Source organism: Scyliorhinus canicula, chromosome 16 (assembly GCF_902713615.1).
Source record: "Scyliorhinus canicula chromosome 16, sScyCan1.1, whole genome shotgun sequence".
Classification (NCBI taxonomy): domain Eukaryota; kingdom Metazoa; phylum Chordata; class Chondrichthyes; order Carcharhiniformes; family Scyliorhinidae; genus Scyliorhinus; species Scyliorhinus canicula.
Genome location: NC_052161.1, coordinates 61,733,294 through 61,753,195, shown reverse-complemented (window position 1 = coordinate 61,753,195; position 19,902 = coordinate 61,733,294). Strand labels below are relative to the sequence as shown.

Below are 19,902 nucleotides of genomic sequence, written 5' to 3'. Positions count from 1 at the left end.
CCACTTGCTGCTTAGGCCCTTGTTCCTCCTGGCCCTGTACCAATTAGTGATGAGCCCTCCTTATCCTCATCTTGGATGAGAGCCATCACCAAGGGTTACCTGCAGCCTGCATCATCAACACCTCAATGGATGTGTGAATGAATGGAAATGAAACTTCTCATGTGCATGTCTTTCCCATGTCTACCTCCATCTCAAAGTCAGCAGATCAGTGCTGAGCCCTTCGCCTGGTCTCCGTCTAGACATGGCATCCCCACCCCACTTCTTCACAATAAAGGATAATCTGGGCCAGAGATGCATGTTCCTCCCATTCATACGTGAATGCATATTGAGACAATGACCGGGATTTTCCCATGCTCCCGATAGTGGGCTTGATGGTGGAGGGGGGCAGAAAATACTGCAAACTGGGTTTCATGCCACTGTGAAATGATGGCTAGGTCATGGGCTGCTGACTGACATGGTGGGCTATGTTTCTTGCCAGAGCTGGCATGAAGTCGATATGCATCTCACTAATGAGATGCAGATAGAGGCCCGACCAGAATCACCAAACACGCCCAATCGTCTGTAATGGCAGCAGGAAATCATGTTGACGCAAAACATGTCTGGATCAACATGGCTTGTAAAAGTTGGGATTTGCCCTCAAAGGCCTTGAGCATCCTATGGACATCCGAGGGAGAAGATGGAGGTCTTGAGCGGGAAGACTCTAGAACACTACGTGGAGCATCAACCAAATGGATCTTTTCCATGCAACAGCAGACAGAAGGCAGTTGTTCTCAGGGCAGCAGCTTCACCCTGGGATTTAACCTTCATTCAGCAGCTTCACTGAGGGAACCTTCATCTAGGGGCTTCACTCAGAGATTGGACCTTTTATCCAGGGCCTTCACCTCGGGATCAGACCTTCACTCAGTGATTGGACCTTCACCCAGGGATTGGGCCTTCATCCAGGGGCTTCACCCAGAGTTTGTACCTTCATTCAGGGATTCAACCTTCATTGAAAGACTTCACCTAGGGATTGACCCCCTCAGCGAGAGACTCTCCCAGGGATTGGTCCCTCATCTAGGGACTCTCCGAGCAGTCGGATGCTCCAGCTGCAGGTGGAAAGTTGCAGGAGACATTATTGGGTGGTGTGTCTGTTGGGGGGAGGGAGTTTTGGGCAAAGAGGAATGAAGAGGTGCAGTGATTATGGCCTAGATGAGGATAGGAAAAGTTGGAGATGCTGGGCGAAGGGGAACCCTTCTAGAATAGAGTGGAGGGTGAAAAGGGCTGTGGTGGGTTGCCTGGGGCTGTAGAGGTCTGATAAGGCATGGGGTTGCAGAGGACTGAAGGGGTTCACAGGGAGGGGTCAGTGAAGTCAAAGGTGGGGTGCAAAGAGGAAAAAAAGTCACATGGGAGCAATACAACCTGGACATTCCCCTCAACCTGCTCACTATCTTGACTTGTAAATACACCACCCTTCTTTCATTATCACTGCATCAAGATCCTGGAATTCCCTCCCTGACAGCACTGGGGGTTTACCCAGGAATTGAGCCTTCATCCAGGGACTTTCCCAGGGATCGGATCCTCCAGATGCAGGTGGAAAGTTGCATGGACTGTAGCGATTCACGAAAATCACGCACACCACCACCTTCTCGAGGGCAATTATGGAGGGACAATAAATGATGACCTCCCATGACTGAATTTACATAAACTGGATAACTGTGGTAGGAGAGTGTGGTAATGGTAGGAGAGTGTGGTAAGGGTTACAGGGGGCAAAGTGAGCCTAGGGTGAGTGTGAGGGAGTCACATGAAGGTTGTTGGTGGGGACGTGGAGATAGACTCAGGCTCTGAGAGTGGGTAGAGGAGGATGGGAAAGTGGTAACGGGGGTAGGATACTCGGGAAGGGGACCTCTACTTTAATCTGCACATTTCGGAAGGTGATGAGGCGGGTTGAAGTGTGATGGTGGAGAAGTTGAAAGTTATACTGGCTGGGGTCATTTTTTATTGAGGATGGAGTGTGGGTGACTGGGGGAGAGAAAAGGTGTTGGATGGAAGGAAGAACGCCACTACACAGTGGCTGGGCTAGTCACAACTATGCAGAGCCTCGTGTTAGACATCTCGAGATGTTGCATGGGGAGGTCATTGGGGCTGGGTGGAAATGCAAGTCATCTCAACTGAACCACTCAAGGAGAACCCCAGCATGCAGTATTTACAATGCCAGGGCCCGAAGACACAAGAGTTTGAAGGCCCAAGGCTCCGTATGCGCAGGAGAGTGTTTGCACACGGCTCACCAAGGCCCTACTATATACTTTTGCATCCTTAAATGTGCCTCATTCTCCGGTGTGTCCCCAGGAAGATCAAGTGGGGTTAAGATTGGTAGGAAACCACTGAACATTGACTGCTGCTAAAACAGCACATTAGACATTGAAGTGAAACTAACTTTATTTACCAAAGTTTGATATTTGTGACATTCAGTATGCACCCTTGTGACCAATTGTGATTTCAGGATTTCTTAGTTTTCCTTTCCCTGCCACTTATCAGCTGGGCTAGAGGCAGCCTGCTGACCAGGTGACTTTTTTGCCTATTTTCCCCTTGGTCCTTGCCTCCCCTGTCGATCAAAACTCTGTCTAACTCGGTCTTGAATACATTCAATGATCTGGCCTCCACTCTCTCAGGGGAAGAGAATGACCATGTGAGAGAAAAGCAAACCCTTACCTCAGTCTTAAATGAGAGACCCCTCCTTTTTAAATTGTGGCCCCCTAATTTCCTCATAAGGGGAAACGTCCACTCAGCATCCATCCTGTCAAGTCCCTTTTATGTTTCCGTAAGATCGTCTCTCATTCTCCTAAACTCTAAAGGGTATAGGCCCAACCTGTTTAACCATTCCTTGTCAGCTAACCCTTTCATTTGTATCAGTCGAGTGAGTCTTCTCTGAATGGCTTCAAGTGCATCATATCAATAGTACTCCACATGTGGTATCACCAAGACCCTGTACAGCTGTAGCAGCACTTCCTTACTGTCAATATTCGCAGGACATATGGACTGGGATTTTCTGGTCCTGCTGTGCAGGACCTACCATAGGGGATATGGACAGCCAGACAGAAGTCCACTGACTTTCGGCAGGATCCGAGATCCCAATGACCTTAATTCCTGATCAAGCTAAATAAGGTTATTGTCTAGAAGGAGAGAAGAGACAAATGCAAAGATTTATGTATGACTTTTCAATTGACCAAAGATTTTTTTTTAATGACGATATCTCTTTACAGACTCATCCAACACAGACTGCATTTCTATCAAGTGTGGATCTTCATACTCACTGCTCTTACCAGTTGATGTTGCCAGAGTCCATTGCAATAGTTTGTGCTCCTAAGCACAATGAGTGAGTTAGTTTTGTTCTGCATTAGCAATGCAAATTTAAATTGTGATAAAATTGTGATACATCTAATATATGTAAAGCTGACAGGCAGGTGAACATTTTTGTCTCTGTGTTTATATCAGCCCCCATCAGAATCTCATAGTCCTAATTTTATGTTTTGGGCACGAATTGGTGTCATTTGGAAAGGAATAATCTGACTTGAACTAATAGACAACAAAGGTTCATTCTCCAAATCTATAGGTGTACTGTTCCCGTGGGGAGCTTTGCTTGCAGGAAACACATATTGGAAATTTGGATTATACTACCCTGTGTCAGGTGTGGCTCCCATCGGTAGTGCTGAGTCAGAAGGTTGTGCGTTGAAGTCCCATGTCAGTGATCCGAGTACAGTGTTGAAGCTGACACTACAGTGCAGTTTTAAAAGGATGCTGCCCAGTTGGAGATGTTGTCCTTGGATGACATTAAACCAAGAACCTGCCCTGCCCCTCGGCTGGACATAAAACATCCACGGCACTGTTTTGAAAAGAATGTTTACTGTCCTGGCCAATATTTCTCACTGAACCAACATCACTAAAACAAAATTATTTGGCCATATCACGTTGTCGCTTGTAGGATTTTTCTGTGAAAATAACTGCAGCGTTTCCGATGTTACCATATTAACTACAATTCAGATATGCTCTTTTTTGGAGCATACGCAGGCCATGAAAGATGCCATTTAAATGCAAGTTCTCTCAATCATGATTCACTGATGAATATAGTTGAACAATCATGGGCAGGTTCCAAATTTATGAGGTGTACTGTAAGCAGCCAAGGCTTCTGTCAGCAATGTGGATTTGTGAGATGACCCCTCACTTGTACAGCTTGGTTTTCTGTAACTACTTGATTTCAGTGGTTTTCGATCTTTTGGCCAAGCTGTTTTCCCATGTCAATCAGATCTCAGTTGGGTCTCAGAGTAGTTCACCCCCCCCCCCTCCCATTGAAATGAATGTAACATCTTTGAGTAATAGTCATCTGTTTCCTGCCGGGGATATCCTCTGCAGTGGTCAGGAAGTGTTAGGACAGGAAGGCTTCTTAAAATCATAACAAATATATTTGTAATTACTTAGAATATATGGCAGAGAAACAGGCCATTCAGCCCAGTCAGCTCAGGCTAGTGCTTATGCAAGACCAATAAATAATTAAATGCTTACAGTGCAGAAATAGACCATTCAGCCAGTCAACTCTGTGCTGGCCCTCTGAAGGATTAGTTCTCCGGGTGTTATTCCCCTGCCTTTTCCCTATCAATTTAGAAAATGTTTCCTAACAGATAATAATCCCATTCCCTCTTGAACATCTCAATTGAACTTGCCTCCACCCACACTGTCAGGCAATAAGTCCCAGATTATCACCACTCACTGGGTGATGACGTTTTTCCTCGTGTTGCCATTATTTCTTTTTCCAACTATTTTTAAAATCTGTGCAGTTTGGTTTCCAATCCTTCCACCAATGGGAGCAGTTTCTCCCTATCTACTCTGTCCAGGCCCTTCATGCTTTTGAATAACTCTATCAAAACTCATTCTCTGCCCCAACAAAACCAGTTCCAATGCCTTCAATCTTTCCAAGTAGCTGACATTTCTCAACTGCAGAATCATTTGTGTGAATCTTTTCTGCAACCTCTCTAATGTCTCCGCATCTTTCCTACAGTGTGGCTCCCACTACTGGATGCCGTATTCCAGTGGAGGCTGAACCAATGTTTTTTTTACAGGTTTAACATCACTTTCTTGTTTTTATACTCTATGTTCTTATTGATAAAACCCAGGATTTTATATGTTTTGTTAATTGTGTTCTCAACCTGTCCTGCCACCTTAAAATGAATGAAATGAAATGAAAATCGCTTATTGTCACAAGTAGGCTTCAAATGAAGTTACTGTGAAAAGCCCCAAGTCGCCACATTCCAGCGCCTGTTCGGGGAGGCTGTTACGGGAATCGAACCGTGCTGCTGGCCTGCCTTGGTCTGCCTTAGCCCTATGCTAAACAGATTTATGCACATATGCACCGAAATATCTGCACCCTCTTTACCATTTATTTTATTTTCTCCCTTTGCGTTTAACCTACCAAAATGAATCATTTCTTGCTCCTCCGCATTACGTTTCATCTGCCACTTACCTATGAACCTATCATGATTTTTTGTGGTTCTACACTCTCCTCCTCATGGTTCAGAATAGTTCCAAGTTTCAAATTACAGAAGCAGATGATACAGAAGAGATCCTTTGGCCCATCGAGTCTGCACCAAAATGTGAAAAATACCTGACCTATCTACCTAATCCCATTTACCGGCACTTGGCATGTCAGAGCATTCAAGGCAATGGGCCAAGTACTCATCCAGGTACTTTTTAAAGGATGTGAGGCAACTTGCATGTATCATCCACCAGGGCAGTGCATTCCAGACTAGCACCACTCTCTGGGTAAAGATGTTTTTCCTCACATCCTCCACACCCCCACCCCCACCAAACCTCCTGCCCTCACCTTGAACTTGTGTCCCCTTGTGACTGACCCTTCAACTAAGGTGTGCAGCTGCTCCCTATCCACACTTTCCATGGCCCTCAATCTTGTACACTTCAATTAGGTCTCCCCTCAGTCTTCTCTGCGTAATCTGTGCCCTCTTGACCTTAGAAACATAGAAAATAGAAACAGGAGTAGGTCAGTCAGTCCTTCGAGCCTGCTCTACCTTCATTATGATCAAGGCTGATCATCAAATTCAATACCCTGATCCTGCCCTCCCACCAAATCCCTTGATCCCATTAGCCACAAGAGCTATATGTAATTCCTTCTTGGAATTACACAATGTTTTGGCCTCAACTATTTTCAGTGGTAGCGAATTCCACAGATTCACCACTCTCTGGTTGAAGAAATTTCTCCTCACCTCAGTGTTAAAACGTTTACCCCTTAACCTCAAACTATGACCCCTCGTCCTGGACTGCCCACCATCGGGAACATTCTTTCTGAATCTACCATGCCTAATCCTGTTAGAATTTTGTATGAGATCCCCTTTCATTCTTCTAAACTCTTGATCCTTTTACGGGTGGGAACAGTTTCTCTTTATCCAGCTCCCTCCTAATTTTGAACATATTTACCAAATCTCCCCTTAGCCTTCTTCTCTATTTCGCTCTCTCCAATGTGTAAGACCGTAAGACGTAGGCGCAGACGTTGGCCACTCGGCCCGGCGAGTCTGCTTTGCCATTCAATGAATGATCTGATATAATTCTCAAATACACTTTCCCGCCTTATCCCCATAACCCTTGATCCCTTACTGATTAAAAATCTGTCTACCTCAGCCTTGAATATACTTAACGACCAACCTCTATAGCCCTCTGCGGTAAAGAATTCCACAGACTCACTACCCTCTGAGAGAAGAAATTCCCGCTATCTCTGTTTTAAATGAATGACCCCTTACTCTGGGATTATACCCTCTGGTCATAGACTTGCCCACAAGGGGAAACAAACTCTGAGCATCTACCTTGTCAAATCCCCTAAGAATCCGATATGTCTCAATAGGATCACCTCTCGTTCCTCTAAACTCCAATGAGTACAGGCCCAATCTACTCATAAGAAAATACCTACATACCTGGGATCAACCTAGTGATCCTTCTCTGGACTGCTTTCAATGCCAGTATATATTTCATTAGATAAGGAGACCAAAACTGTTTACAGTATTCCAGATGTGGTCCATCTAGTGCCTTGTCTAGTTTGAGCAAGACTTCCCTACTTTCATACTCTATTCCCTTTGAAATAAAGGCTGACATTCCATTTGCCTTCGCAATTGCTGGCTGAACTTGCATGCTAGTTTTTTTGTGATTTATGCACAAGGACTCCCAAATCCCACTGTCCTGCAGCCTTCCTCCATTTAAATAATATTCCACTCCTTTACTCTTCCTCCCAAAATGCTTAATTTCCTACATTATATTCCATCTGCAAAGTTGTTGCCCACTTCCCTAACCTGTATACATTCCTCTGTGCCATCTTTGTGTCATCTTTCACCACTTGCCTTCCCACCTATTTTGTGACATCTGCAAACTTGGCAATACTACATTCACTTCCCTCGTCCAAGTCTTTAATATATTGTAAATAATTGTGTCCTCAGCCCAGATCCCTGTGACACTCCACTAGTTACAGATTGCCATCCTGAGAATGCCCCTCTTACCCCAATTCACTGTCTTTTATCAGTTAGCTAATACTCTATCCATGCCAATGTACTACCCTCAACACCATGGGCTCTTATCTTATAAAGTAGCCTTTTTTTGGTACCTTATCAAACACATTTTGGAAATCCAAGTACATGTTATCTACTGGTTCCCTTTCATCTACTCTGATTATTACCACCTCTGATACATTTGTCAGACATGCTTTCCCCTTCATGAAGCCTTGCTGACTCTGTTTGATTACATTATGCATTTCTAAATGCTCTGCTACTAAATCCTTTATAATGGACTCTAACATTTTCCCATTTTCCCAATGACAGAAGTTAAGTTAACTGGCCTATAGTTACTTGTTTTGTGTCTCCCTCCTTTTTTGAATTAATGTGTTACATTGGCAGTTTCCGATCCTCTGGGACTTTTCCAGAATTTAAGCATTCTCAGAAGATTGCTACCAGTGCATCCACCATCATATATTTTAAATATTTAAAGAAACTCTTGCTGTCCATTTTTATATTACTTGCTAGATTACTCTCATAGTTTATCTTCTCCCTCTTTATTTTTTTTGATCATCTTTTGTTTTTTTTAAATTTCCCAATCCTCTTTGATCTCTGCCACATTATATGTTTTTTCTTTCAGTTTAATACTATCCTTCATTTCCTTTGTTAACCATGGTTGATTTATTCCCTTTCTTGAATCCTTCTTTCCATTGGGTATATTTTTGTTGAGTCATTTTAAAAATCTATGTGCCAATTAAGATCAATTTAGCGTGACCAATCCATCTCCCCTGCACATCTTTGTGTTGTGGGGGTGAAATCCACGCAGACATGAGAAGAATGTGAAAACTCCACATGGATAGTGACCCGGGGCTGATATTGAACCCGGGCCTACGGCGCCGCGAGGCAGCAGCGCTAACCACTGCGTCACCGTACCATCCTTATTGTGAGTCATGAACTATTTTCAGAAATGTCTGCTATTGCTGATCAAACATCCTTCTTGCTAAACTCCTTTCTCAGTCCACTCTAACCAACTCTGCCGTCATTCCTTTATAGTTACCCTTATTTAAGTGTAGCACAGTTGTTTCTGACCCAAGTTTCACACTCACAAATTGAATGCTAAATAATACACGCTGCTTTCTAGGGATCTTCACGTCCTTACTATAGTATGATGCCCAGAAATGTACATAATACTCCAGCTGAGATCTAACGGTTGTCTTATGTAAGTTCAGCATAACTTCCTTACGCTTTGACAGAGTAATCAAACTCGAAACATCAACTCGTTTCTCTCCCTACAGATGCTGCCTGACCTGCTGAGATTTTCCAGCATTTTCTCTTTTGTTCCTTACTCTTCTACTCTGTGCCCCTAATTAATAAAGCCCAGAATACTATATGCTTTATTAACTGCTCTCTCCATCTGTCCTGCCATCCCCAATGATCTATGCATGTACATCAAGATCCCTCTGCTCCCCCTGAAAAATTGTACCCCTTACTTTATATTGTCTTCCCATATGCTTCCTGCCAAACTGCATCACCTCACACTGCTTAATATTGAACTTCATCTTCCACTTATCTTCCCACTCTGCAAACTTTGAAATTGACCCCTGCACATCAAGATCTAGTTAGTTATATCAGGAAAAGCAAGGATTGCAATACTGACCCCTGGGGAGCACAATATCAAACTTTCTTCCAGCCTGAAAAATACCCATTCACCATTATTATCTGCTTCCTATTATTCAGCAAAGTTTGTATCCATGTCGCTCCTGTCCCATGAGCTAGAACTTTTCTCACGAGTCTGTTGTGTATCTCCTTTATCGAATGCCTTTTGAATGTCCATGTACACCACATCAACAGCATTACCCTCATCGACCCTTTTGTTTATCTCAAAAACTCCAGCAAGTTAGTTATGCTGGCGCATCCTAATCAACCCACATTTTTCTAGGTGACTACTGATTCTATCTTGAATAATTACTCCCAGAAGCTTGCCCACCACAGAGATTGAACCCACTGGCTTGGAATTGTTGGGGCTACCCTTATAACCATTTTGTGCAAGAGAAGACTGAACGATTATGGCCAGTGCCCCTGCAATTCCTGTTCTCTAGTCCCGGTCAACTTTGTCAACTTTAAATACTGACTGCCTATTCAACCATTTCTCCTTATCAATTTTGAAACCTTCCAGGTACAGGGTTTCCTCCTCTTGTCACGATGGCCTCAGTAGCATCAACCACTTTGGTAAAGACAAATGCAAAAATATTAATTTACTCTCTCTGTTATGCCCTCCAGCTTTCATGTGTAAATTACCTTTTCGGTCCCCAATCAGTCCTACACTTCATTTTACTATTTATGGGCCTATTGAAGACTTTGGGATACCCCTAATGTTGGCTGCCAGTCTTTTCTCATAATCCCTCTTTGCTCTCTAATGTGCTTTCTCACCTTCCCTCTGAACCTTCTCTATTCATCTTGGTTCTCAACTGTACTCTCTATCTGTCAGCTGTCATAAGTGCATGTTGCTTTCCATATCTTAATTTCTATCTCCTTATTCATCCAGGGAGCTCGAGATTTGTCTGCTCTACTTTCCCTTTTGAGCTAATAAACATTGACTGTCCCCTAAACATTTGTGTTTTGAAGGTAGCCCATTTTTTGTCTGCCAACCTTTCAATCCAATCTATCCGGCCCAGCTCCGTTCTTACCCCATTGAAGTTGGCTCCCCCACAGTTAATTATTTTTACTCCGGTTCTCCAACTGTTGTTTTCTACCGTCATCCTAATCCTTATGATACAATGATCACCGTCTCCTTAATGTCCCCCCCATTGACACTCGAATTTCCAAGAACCAGGTCCAGGTTCAACAGTTCATCTTTCCTGCTGGATTGGATACGTGCTGCTGTACAAAATTTCCCTGAACATAATATTGGAACCTTTGCACCTCTACCATCCTTTGCACTACCACTGTCCAAATCTACATTCAGATAATAAAGTCCCACATTATAACTACTGTATAATGTTTGTATTTCTCTGTAATTTCCCTGCAGATTTGTTCTTCTCCATCCTTCTCACTAGTTGGTGGTCTATAAACTACCCCAAGCAATGTAATTGCACTCTTTTTGTTCCTTAGCTCCAGCCAAATTGATTCTGTCCTTGAACCCTCTGGAACATCCTTTCTCCAACACTGCAAAGCTCTCCCTAACCAATGTCGCCACCCTTCCTCCTTTCCTTCCTTTCCTATCTTCCTGAGCACCGTGTACCCAGTAAGATTCAACACCCGGTCCTGCCCTGCTTTGAGCCAGCTCTCTGTTATCGTCACGCCATCATACTTCCACATTGCAATCTACGCCTGTAACTCCCCAATCATGTTTACTATACTCTGTGCACTTACATACATGCATAGTAATCCGGATTTAGGCGTCATTCTCTGACTTCACCTATTAACTTACTATTCTCTGTATGAGTGTTTTCTGTATCTCCCAGTATTTTGTGCACCCTGGTATTCCTCTGTAATATTTCCTCTTGATTCCCACACCCTTGCTGAGTTAGTTTAAAGCCTCCCAACAGCACTAGCAGATCAACCCGCAAGGAACTCAGTCCCAGATTTGTTCAGGTGCAACCTACCTGCTTGTACAGGTGCCACCTCCCTTAGAGCCAGTCCCAGTGTCCCGGGAATCTAAAGCTCTCCCTCCTGCACCATTTTTCCAGTCATGCATTTATCTGATCTATCCGCTTATTTCTATACTCACTCAATGCACAAGTCACTTGGAGCAATCGGAGATTACTATCTTTGAGATCCTGCTTGTTAATTTTCTATCTAACTCCCTAAATCCTGATTGCAGGACCATATCACCTTCCGACCCAAATCATTAGTACCAACATGGACCACAACTGTTGGCTGTTCACCCACCATGGTGAATGTCCTACAGCCACTCTGTGACATCCTTGATCCTGGCACCAAGGAGGCAACACACCATCCTGAAGTCTAGTCTACGGCCACAGAAACGCAAGCCTGTTCACCTAACTAATGAATCCCTATCACTATTGCTCTTCCTTTCTTCTTCCTCTCCTTCTGTACAGCTGAGCCACTCATAGCACCACAAACTTGGCTCTGACAGCATTCCTCTGAGGAACAACCCCCCTCACCAGCTTCTAAAGCAGAAAACTGATCTGTGATCAGTGTAATCTGATTTATTCTATTTAGATTCTTATTTTTCAACTAACACGTGACCAGGTATTTTTACATAAATGCTGGATGAGTATTTTTTTTTATAAACAATGTTATTGAGGTATTTTTGGCATATAAAACAATGACATTGTATAGCACTGTACAAAAGGAAAAGCAAATAACACATAGTGCAAACCACGACTCCATTCTCACAAGGACCGGCCTAAACCACCCCCGACTCTACACTACCCTAGCCGCCAATCCCCCCCCGCCTCTACTGATGATTAAATCTCCGTGAAGATGTCAATGAATGGCTGCCACCTCCGGGCGAACTCCGATAGTGAACCTCTCAGGGCGAACTTAAGCTTTTCTAGACAGTGAAAGCTCGCCATGTCCGATAGCCATGCTTTGGTCTTCAGGGGCTTGGGTCCCTCCATGCCAACAGTTTTTGTTGCAGGGCTACCAGGGAAGCAAAGGCCAAGACGTCGGCCTCCTTCTCCTCCTGGACTCCCGGGACCTCTGACACCCCAAAGATTTCCACCTCAGGACTCATTACCACCCCAGTTTTCAAAACCCGGGACATGATGACCCGGGGCTGGTTTAGCACACTGGGCTAAATCGCTGGCTTTTAAAGCAGACCAGCAGCACGGTTCAATTCCCGTATCCGCCTCCCTGAACAGATGCCCGAATATGGCGACTAGGGGCTTTTCACAGTAACTTCACTGAAGCCTACTTGTGACAATAAGCGATTTTCATTTCATTCATTTCATTTCATGATGTCCGCGAATCCCTGCCAGTACCCCTTCAGTCTAGGGCACAACCAGAAAATGTACACGTGATTAGCCGGCCCTCCGGCGCATCATGCACAGTTGTCCTCCAGCCCGAAGAATTTACTCATACGGGCCACCGTCATGTGGGCCTGGTGCATGACCTTAAACTGGATCAGACTGAGCCTGGCACATGTTGTGGTCGTGTTTACTCTGCCCAGAGCTTCTGCCCAAATACCATCCTCCATAGGACGACACCAGTCTGCACACGAAATCCTGCACCTGTAAGTATCTAAAGTCATTCCCTCCCGTCAGCCCAAACTTCTCCTCCAGCACCCTCATGTTCGGAAAGCTCCCATCCAGGAACAGATCCCCCATCCTCACAATCCCCGCCCTCCGCCACAGTCGATACCCACCGTCCATGTTCCCCGGGGTAAATTGGTGATTGCCGCAGATTGGGGTCCACGCCGATGCTCTCACTTCCCCTTTTTGCTTCCTCCACTGGCCCCAGATCCGCAAAGCCGTCACCATTATAGGGCTGGTGGAGTACCGCGCTGATGGGAGTGACGGAGGTGCCATAACCAGGGCCGCCAAACTGGTGCCTCTGCACGAAGTAGCCTCCATCCGCTCCCAAACCGACCCCGTGCCCACCAACCATTTCCTTATCATCACAATGTTGGCCGCTGAGTAGTAGTTGCTAAAGTTCGGCAACGCCAGCCCCCCTCCCCTCTGTTCCTTTCGAGCATCACCTTCCTCACCCACGGGGACTTCCCCGCCCAGACAAATCCCAGGATAATTTTATTCAGCCTCTTAAAGAAGGACCTCGGGATGAAAATGGGAAGACACTGAAATATGAACAAGAAGGTTGAGCTTATGCAACTTGCCCCAGTCCCATGCCACCTGTATCCCCAAGTATCTAAAGCTTTCTCCTACCAGCCTGAACGGCAACCCCTTCAGCCTACTCTCCTGCCCCCTCACCTGAAAACCGGCCAAATTTGGATGAGTATTTTGAGCATAAACCACATACCGTGGATTTTCCCTTACCTTTTCGAGGAACATGAATCAAAATTTCCTTTCTCTCTCTCTCCTACACAAAATGGACTTGATTGCAGCTAGGTTTGGTTTTATTCCTTCGGGTTTATTGATCTTTACTGTGCATCATTACCTGATTGAAGGATGGTTAGGTAACTGTGAGAAACCAGCCTTCATCTATTGGTCTGGCAATGAGTTTCAAAGTGACTCATGTTGAATCATTGTTCCTTGGGAAGGGGCAATAATCACAATTGCAGTCATAAACCTGATTTTATTTTTGGACTTTGGAATTATACCAAATCTCTGCATATGATTTATTTGGCTTTGGATGACAACATCAATTTTTATTGATTTACTTTATGATATTTTTTGCAGAACTGGAGCCTTCCGGCTGACTCCTGTGGGGATACAGGAAGTGTCCTCCTGTCGAAAGAAAGGTTTTCACCCACATTCTAAGGAACCGCCACTATATCAAGTATGTTTACTGTATTATGAGATTCAGTTACCATTTCTTGAATTAAGATCAGAATGACGTAAGCTAAATGTTTAGGAGAAACATTCTTAAAATCAACCAAATTTTGTGGCTACCTATTCAATTTAGTTCAATGTGAAGTTACCCAAATTCTTTTTTTTTTTAATTTAGAGTACCCAATTATTATTTTTTTTCCCAATTAGGAGGCAATTTAGTGTGGCCATTTCACTTAACCTGCACATCTTTGGATTGTGGGGCTGAAACCCACGCAGACATGGGGAGAATGTGCAAACTCCACACGGACAGTGACCCAGGGCCGGGATTTGAATTCAGGTCCTCAGCACCATGGGCAGCAGTGCTACCTACTGTACCACGTGCCGCCCTGAAGTTACCCAAATTCTGAAGTGTAGCATAGAACATAGAACATAGAACAGTACAGCACAGAACAGGCCCTTCGGCTCTCGATGTTGTGCCGAGCAATGATCACCCTACTTAAACCCACGTAACCCGTATACCCGTAACCCAACAATCTCCCCATTAACCTTACACTACAGGCAATTTAGCATAGCCAATCCACCTAACCCGCACATCTTTGGACTGTGGGAGGAAACCGGAGCACCCGGAGGAAACCCATGCACACACGGGGAGGATGTGCAGACTCCACACAGACAGTGACCCAGCCGGGAATCGAACCTGGGACCCTGGAACTGTGAAGCATTGATGCTAACCACCATGCTACCGTGAGGCATGAAACGAGAAATATAAAGTTACGGTCCTATTACATCTTCTACTGATTATTCTTCAAGCTTGCTGCAAGGAAATCCAAGTTGTTCCAGTACAGCTACACCATCTACCCAGCAATGTGGAAAATTTCCCATGTGTGTCCTATACACAAGAAATAGGACAAATTCAGTTCAGCCAATTACCGCTCCATCAGTCTGCTCTCAATCATCAGTAAGTGATGGAGTGTGTAATCTACAGCATTATCAAACGGCACTCACTCAGCAATAACCTGCTCACAGGTGCTCAGTTTGGGTTCCGCCAGGGTCACTCGGCTCCTGACCTCATTACAGCCTTGGTTCAAACATGTACAGAAGAGCTGAATGCCAGAGGTGAGGTGAGTGTGACTGCCCTTGACATCAAGGCAGCATTTGACCAGTTATACAGTAGTCCCCCTTTATAACGCGGGTGTTGGGGTCCAAGACAGCCACCCGCGTTGCAACCGAGCCGCGGATATCCACGATGGGGGTTTTAAATTTATTTAAAAATCTATGCTAGCGCTTCCCATTGAGAGTCTACGGGGGGCGGGGGGAGAGGTCAGATCCCCGTAGACTCACAATGGGAAGCGCTAGCATAGATTTTTAAATAAATTTAAAACCCCCATCGTGGATCTAATTAACACTGCCGGCTGCTCTCTCCCTCCAATCCAACTTTTAAGTTTTAATGTTTCTGATTGGAGGGAGAGAGCAGCCGGCAGTGTCAATTTCAGCGGCCGGCTGATTGTTTCAGTGAGAGAGCAGCTTCCCTCTCTGGATCAAAGTGAGCCGGCCGCTGAAATTGACACTGCCGGCTGATTGGAGGGAGAGAGCAGAGAACACAGGAGGAGGTCATACGGGCCTCTGCAAGACCAGCATTGTCTCACATCGCCCCTCCCCTCTGTAGCTGGGGTTCAGGCTGTGGCTGCTGGGGTTCAGCCTGTGGCTGCTGGGGTACTGTGGCTGCTGGGGTACAGGCCGTGGCTGCTGGGGTACAGGCCGTGGCTGCTGGGGTGCAGGCCGTGGCTGCTGGGGTTCAGGCTGTGGCTGCTGGGGTACTGTGGCTGCTGGGGTACAGGCTGTGGCTGCTGGGGTACAGGCTGTGGCTGCTGGGGTACTGATTGGAGGGAGAGAGCAGTGGGTTAGCCCGGAATGTGGCGATTAGGGGCTTTTCACAGTAAGTTCATTTGAAGCCTACTTGTGACAATAAGCGCTTTTCATTTTCATTTTCAACTCTTCTTCCCACTTGGTCTTAATCCCTTCCATGGACACCCTGTCCTCCTCCAGAATTATCCCATAAATCGCCAACATCACACCTTTCTCTAATCCCCCTGCCTTCAATACCTCTTCCAACAACGAGGGGCCGGCGCTATCGCAAAGCTTGGGGTCTCCTTCTTTGTAAAGTCTCGGAGCTGCAGGTACCGAAATCCTTCCCCTTGCCCCAGTCTATACTTCTCCCCCAACTCTTCCAAACTCACAATATGTCCCCCCAGCAACAGGTCTTTTAATACCCTGATCCCCATCTCCGAAACCTCCCATCCAGCCTCCCCAGTTCAAACCTATGATTTCCCTCTGATTGGCATGTCACCTGACTCAGTCCCAGCTTAAAGTGCTGCCTCAGCTGTCTCTAAATCTTCAGATTTGCCACCACTACCGGACTCTTGGAGTATTTGGCCAGGACCATTGGCAGCGGCGCCGTTACCAGTGCCCTCACCCCCGACCCGCTACATAGACCTTCCTCCATCCTAACCCAGGGGTCCCCCACCCCCAGCCCCAGTCCCAGGACCCAACACCTCACCTTTTCTGCGTTCGGCGCCCAATAATAGTATAGTGAGTTCAGGAGGCCTTTCCTCTCAAATCCTGCATCATCCCAGTTAGAACCATACACACTTGCCACCGCCACCAATCTCCCCTCCACCGTCCTAGTTACTATAACATAACTTCCCCTTGGTCCGCCACCACCATCTCCATCTGGAACCTCACCCTCTTACCAAAAAATACCACTACCTCCTGCACCCTACTGTCGAACCCTGAGTGAAACACTTGGCTCACCCAGCCCTTCCTGAGCCACAACTGGTCCTTCACCTTCAGGTGGGTCTCATGTAACATGGCAACGTTGACCTTTTAGCTTTTTAGATGCACAAACACTCTCGATCTCTTCACGCCCCACCCCCCCAAATCCCTCATGTTCCACGTTACTATTCTGACCGTTACCGCCCGACCCCCCCCCCCCCCCCCTCCTATCTATCCGTCATCCTCATATCTCCGGGCCCTGCCCAATGGGCCTGGCCCTCCCCATCCCTTTATTGCCATTGAACTCCTTCCCCCTACCAAAACTCCCCCCATCCACTTCCTCTCAAAAACACCTACCCCAGGCCCATCGAAACCTATTCGACCAGGCTCCAACAGCCATGGCACCTCTTTTCCCCCCCCCCCCCCCCCCCCTCCACACTCCCATTCACTAGCCAACTTAAGCTTGCTAGTGTGGAGGCCCCTTCCCAGGCCCCACTTCCCCCTCGTCCCTTCCCTCTACTCACTTCCAGAAAACAAAAAATTCCCTTCAAACAAACAAACTCAGTGCAAACACACAAACCTCAGAAAACCATCATTGCAAAATAAATTGCAACTCCTAGCCTATCCAAACAGGCACTTCACACCCTTTGATCACATAGTAATAATCTTTATTGTCACAAGTAGGCTTGCATTAACACTGCAATGAAATTACTGTGAAAAGCCCCTAGTCCCCACATCCCAGCGCCTGTTTGGGTACACAGAGGGAGAATTCAGAACGTCCAAATTACCTAACAGCATGTCTTTCGGGACTTGTGGGTGGAAACCGGAGGAAACTCACGCACACACGGGGGGAACGTGTAGACTCCGCACAGACAGAGACCCTAGCTGGGAATCAAACCCAGGATCCTGGCGCTGTGAAGTGACCGTGCTAACCACTGTGCCACCATGTCGCCCAATATATACCAACATGAAATAGAAAATAGAATTATAAACAATCTTAAACCCCCTACTCTTAGGCCAACACCATTTCTCAGTCCCATTTCTCATTTCTGCCCAGTCCTTCTGCCTTCACAAAAGCCTCCATGGTCTCGAAATAAAAGTCTTTTGAGTTGCAGGTCACTCTCAACTTCACTGGATACACCACCCCAAACCGCACACATCTGCCTTCACTCGACCGAAGGCCGCTCACCAACTCCCTAGTTAATTCCTGGTATATGTGTACACCAGCTCCAGCCCACTGCACCTCCCGCTTCTGCTTCGCCCAACTCAGGACCTTCTTCTTCATTGGCCTTTGGTTTAGGCCTCAACGACCGATGAGCCCGATCCAGGGGGGCATACCCCCTACCCCAGCAGCTCCGCCAACATCTTGGCAAAGTATTCAGTCGGTCTCGGTCTCCCCACCCCTTCAGGCATACCCATGATTCTTAAGTTCTGCCACCTAGATCTGTTTTCCAGGTCCTCCACCTTCGCTCTCAGACCTTTGTTTGCCTCGACCACCCTCTGCAGCTCCTCACTCATTGAGGTGAGCTGATCGTTGTGACAAGGCCTCCTTCACCCCCTTCAGCTTCTCACCCTGCTCCCACATCGCACCCGATGTCTTCGATGCCGCCTACTTCCAGCACCTTCAATGCTTCCTCATCACCTCCATGTGCTTAGCAAACTGTTCTTCAATCACCTCGGTCACCTCTACTGTGAAGGCGCGGCCCCACCCAGCGACCCAGCCTCCGCCATCTTTCCTGCTGCCAAGCTGACCCTTTCGCTTGACGGCGAACCTTTACTCGCCTCCTTCTTCCCGGGGCCGCCTTTTGAGCTTTAGACATCCTCCTCCCTCCTTATATCTTTCTGCACCTGTTCATTAAAAGATTTTGCCTGGGATTGGGCATTAAGTTCCAAAGAATCGAGACTCGCGCAGAAGCACCCGACGTGCAACTTCCTCCTGCATGCCACTACTGGAAGCCTGTCAAGCCTCTTGAGTGTTGTTGGAGCTGCACTCATCCAGTCAAGTGGAGAATATTCTATCACACTCCTGATTTGTACCTTGTCGATGGTGGACATGCTTTGTGGAGTCAGAAGGTGAGTTTCTCACCACAGAATTCCCAATCTCTGACCTGCTCTTTTAAGCACAGTATTTATATACTTGTCCAAGTTATTTCTGCTCAATGTTAATCCCCAGGGTGTTAAGTGTGTGATTTGGCGATCATAACACCAATTAATTTTTTAAAATTAACTTGCGAAATGTGGGCATCACTGACTAGGCCAGCATTTATTGCCCATCCTGAATTGCCCTTGAGAAAGTGGTGGTGAGCTTTCTTGAACCGTTGCAGTCCATGTGTACGCAAGACCATAGTGCTCTTAGGGAGAGAGTTCCAGGATTTTGATCTAATGAGAGTGGAGGAATTGTGATATATTCCAAGTCAGGATGGTGAGTGACTTGACGGGGAACTTCTAGGTGGTGCTATTTCCATGTGTCTGCTTCTAGATGGTAACTGTTATGAGTTTGGAAGGCTTTGCCTAATGCGTCTTGGTGAGTGCCTGCAGTGCATCCTGTTAGATGGATATCACTATGCGTCAGTTGTGGAGGGAGTGAATATCAGAGTGCCAATCAAGCGGTCTGCTTTGTCCTGGATGGTGTCAAGCTTCTTCAGTGTTTTTACAGCTATACTCCTCCAGGCTAGTGGAAAATATCCCATTGCACTCCAGGTGCTGAATTCCCCACCATGGGGATGCTCCATTTTGCCGGCAGTCCGGGGGCTTCCCGACAGCGTGGGGCTGCCCCACAATAGGAAACCCCATTGACCAGCTGGCGAAACGGAGCATCCCGCTGGCGTGCTGAACCAGACGTCTGGCGGGACGGAGAATCTAGCCCCTGATTTGTGCCTTTGTAGATGTTGGATAGGCTTTGGGGAGTCAGGGGATGAGTTATTTAGTGCATGATTCCTAGCCTCAAACCTGCTTTTGTAGCAACAGTATTTATATACTGGCCGAGGTCAGTTCCTGGTCAATGGTAACCCCAGGATGTTGATAGTGGGGGATTCAGCGATAGTAATGCCATTGAATGTCAAGTTGTGACGATTAGATTCTCTCTTGTTGGAGATGATCACTTGTGTGGCGTAAATGTTACCTGTCGTCACTTGTCAGCTCAAGCCTAGATATTGACCAGGCCTTTCTGTATATGGTAAGAAGTCTTACAACACCAG

The 19,902-nt window shown here is 46.3% G+C and overlaps 1 protein-coding gene across 6 annotated transcripts in view; it reads left to right on the top strand.

Annotated features, from left to right (window-relative positions):
- stambpl1 (STAM binding protein-like 1) overlaps positions 1 to 19,902 on the top strand; it is a 98,661-nt gene that overhangs the window by 73,279 nt on the left and 5,480 nt on the right. For all 6 annotated transcript variants that reach the window (XM_038821411.1, XM_038821415.1, XM_038821413.1 and 3 more), the window contains 2 exons: positions 3,240 to 3,352; positions 13,841 to 13,940. In XM_038821411.1, coding sequence (XP_038677339.1) covers positions 3,240 to 3,352; positions 13,841 to 13,940 — 213 coding nt within the window. The remainder of the gene's footprint in view (positions 1 to 3,239; positions 3,353 to 13,840; positions 13,941 to 19,902) is intronic.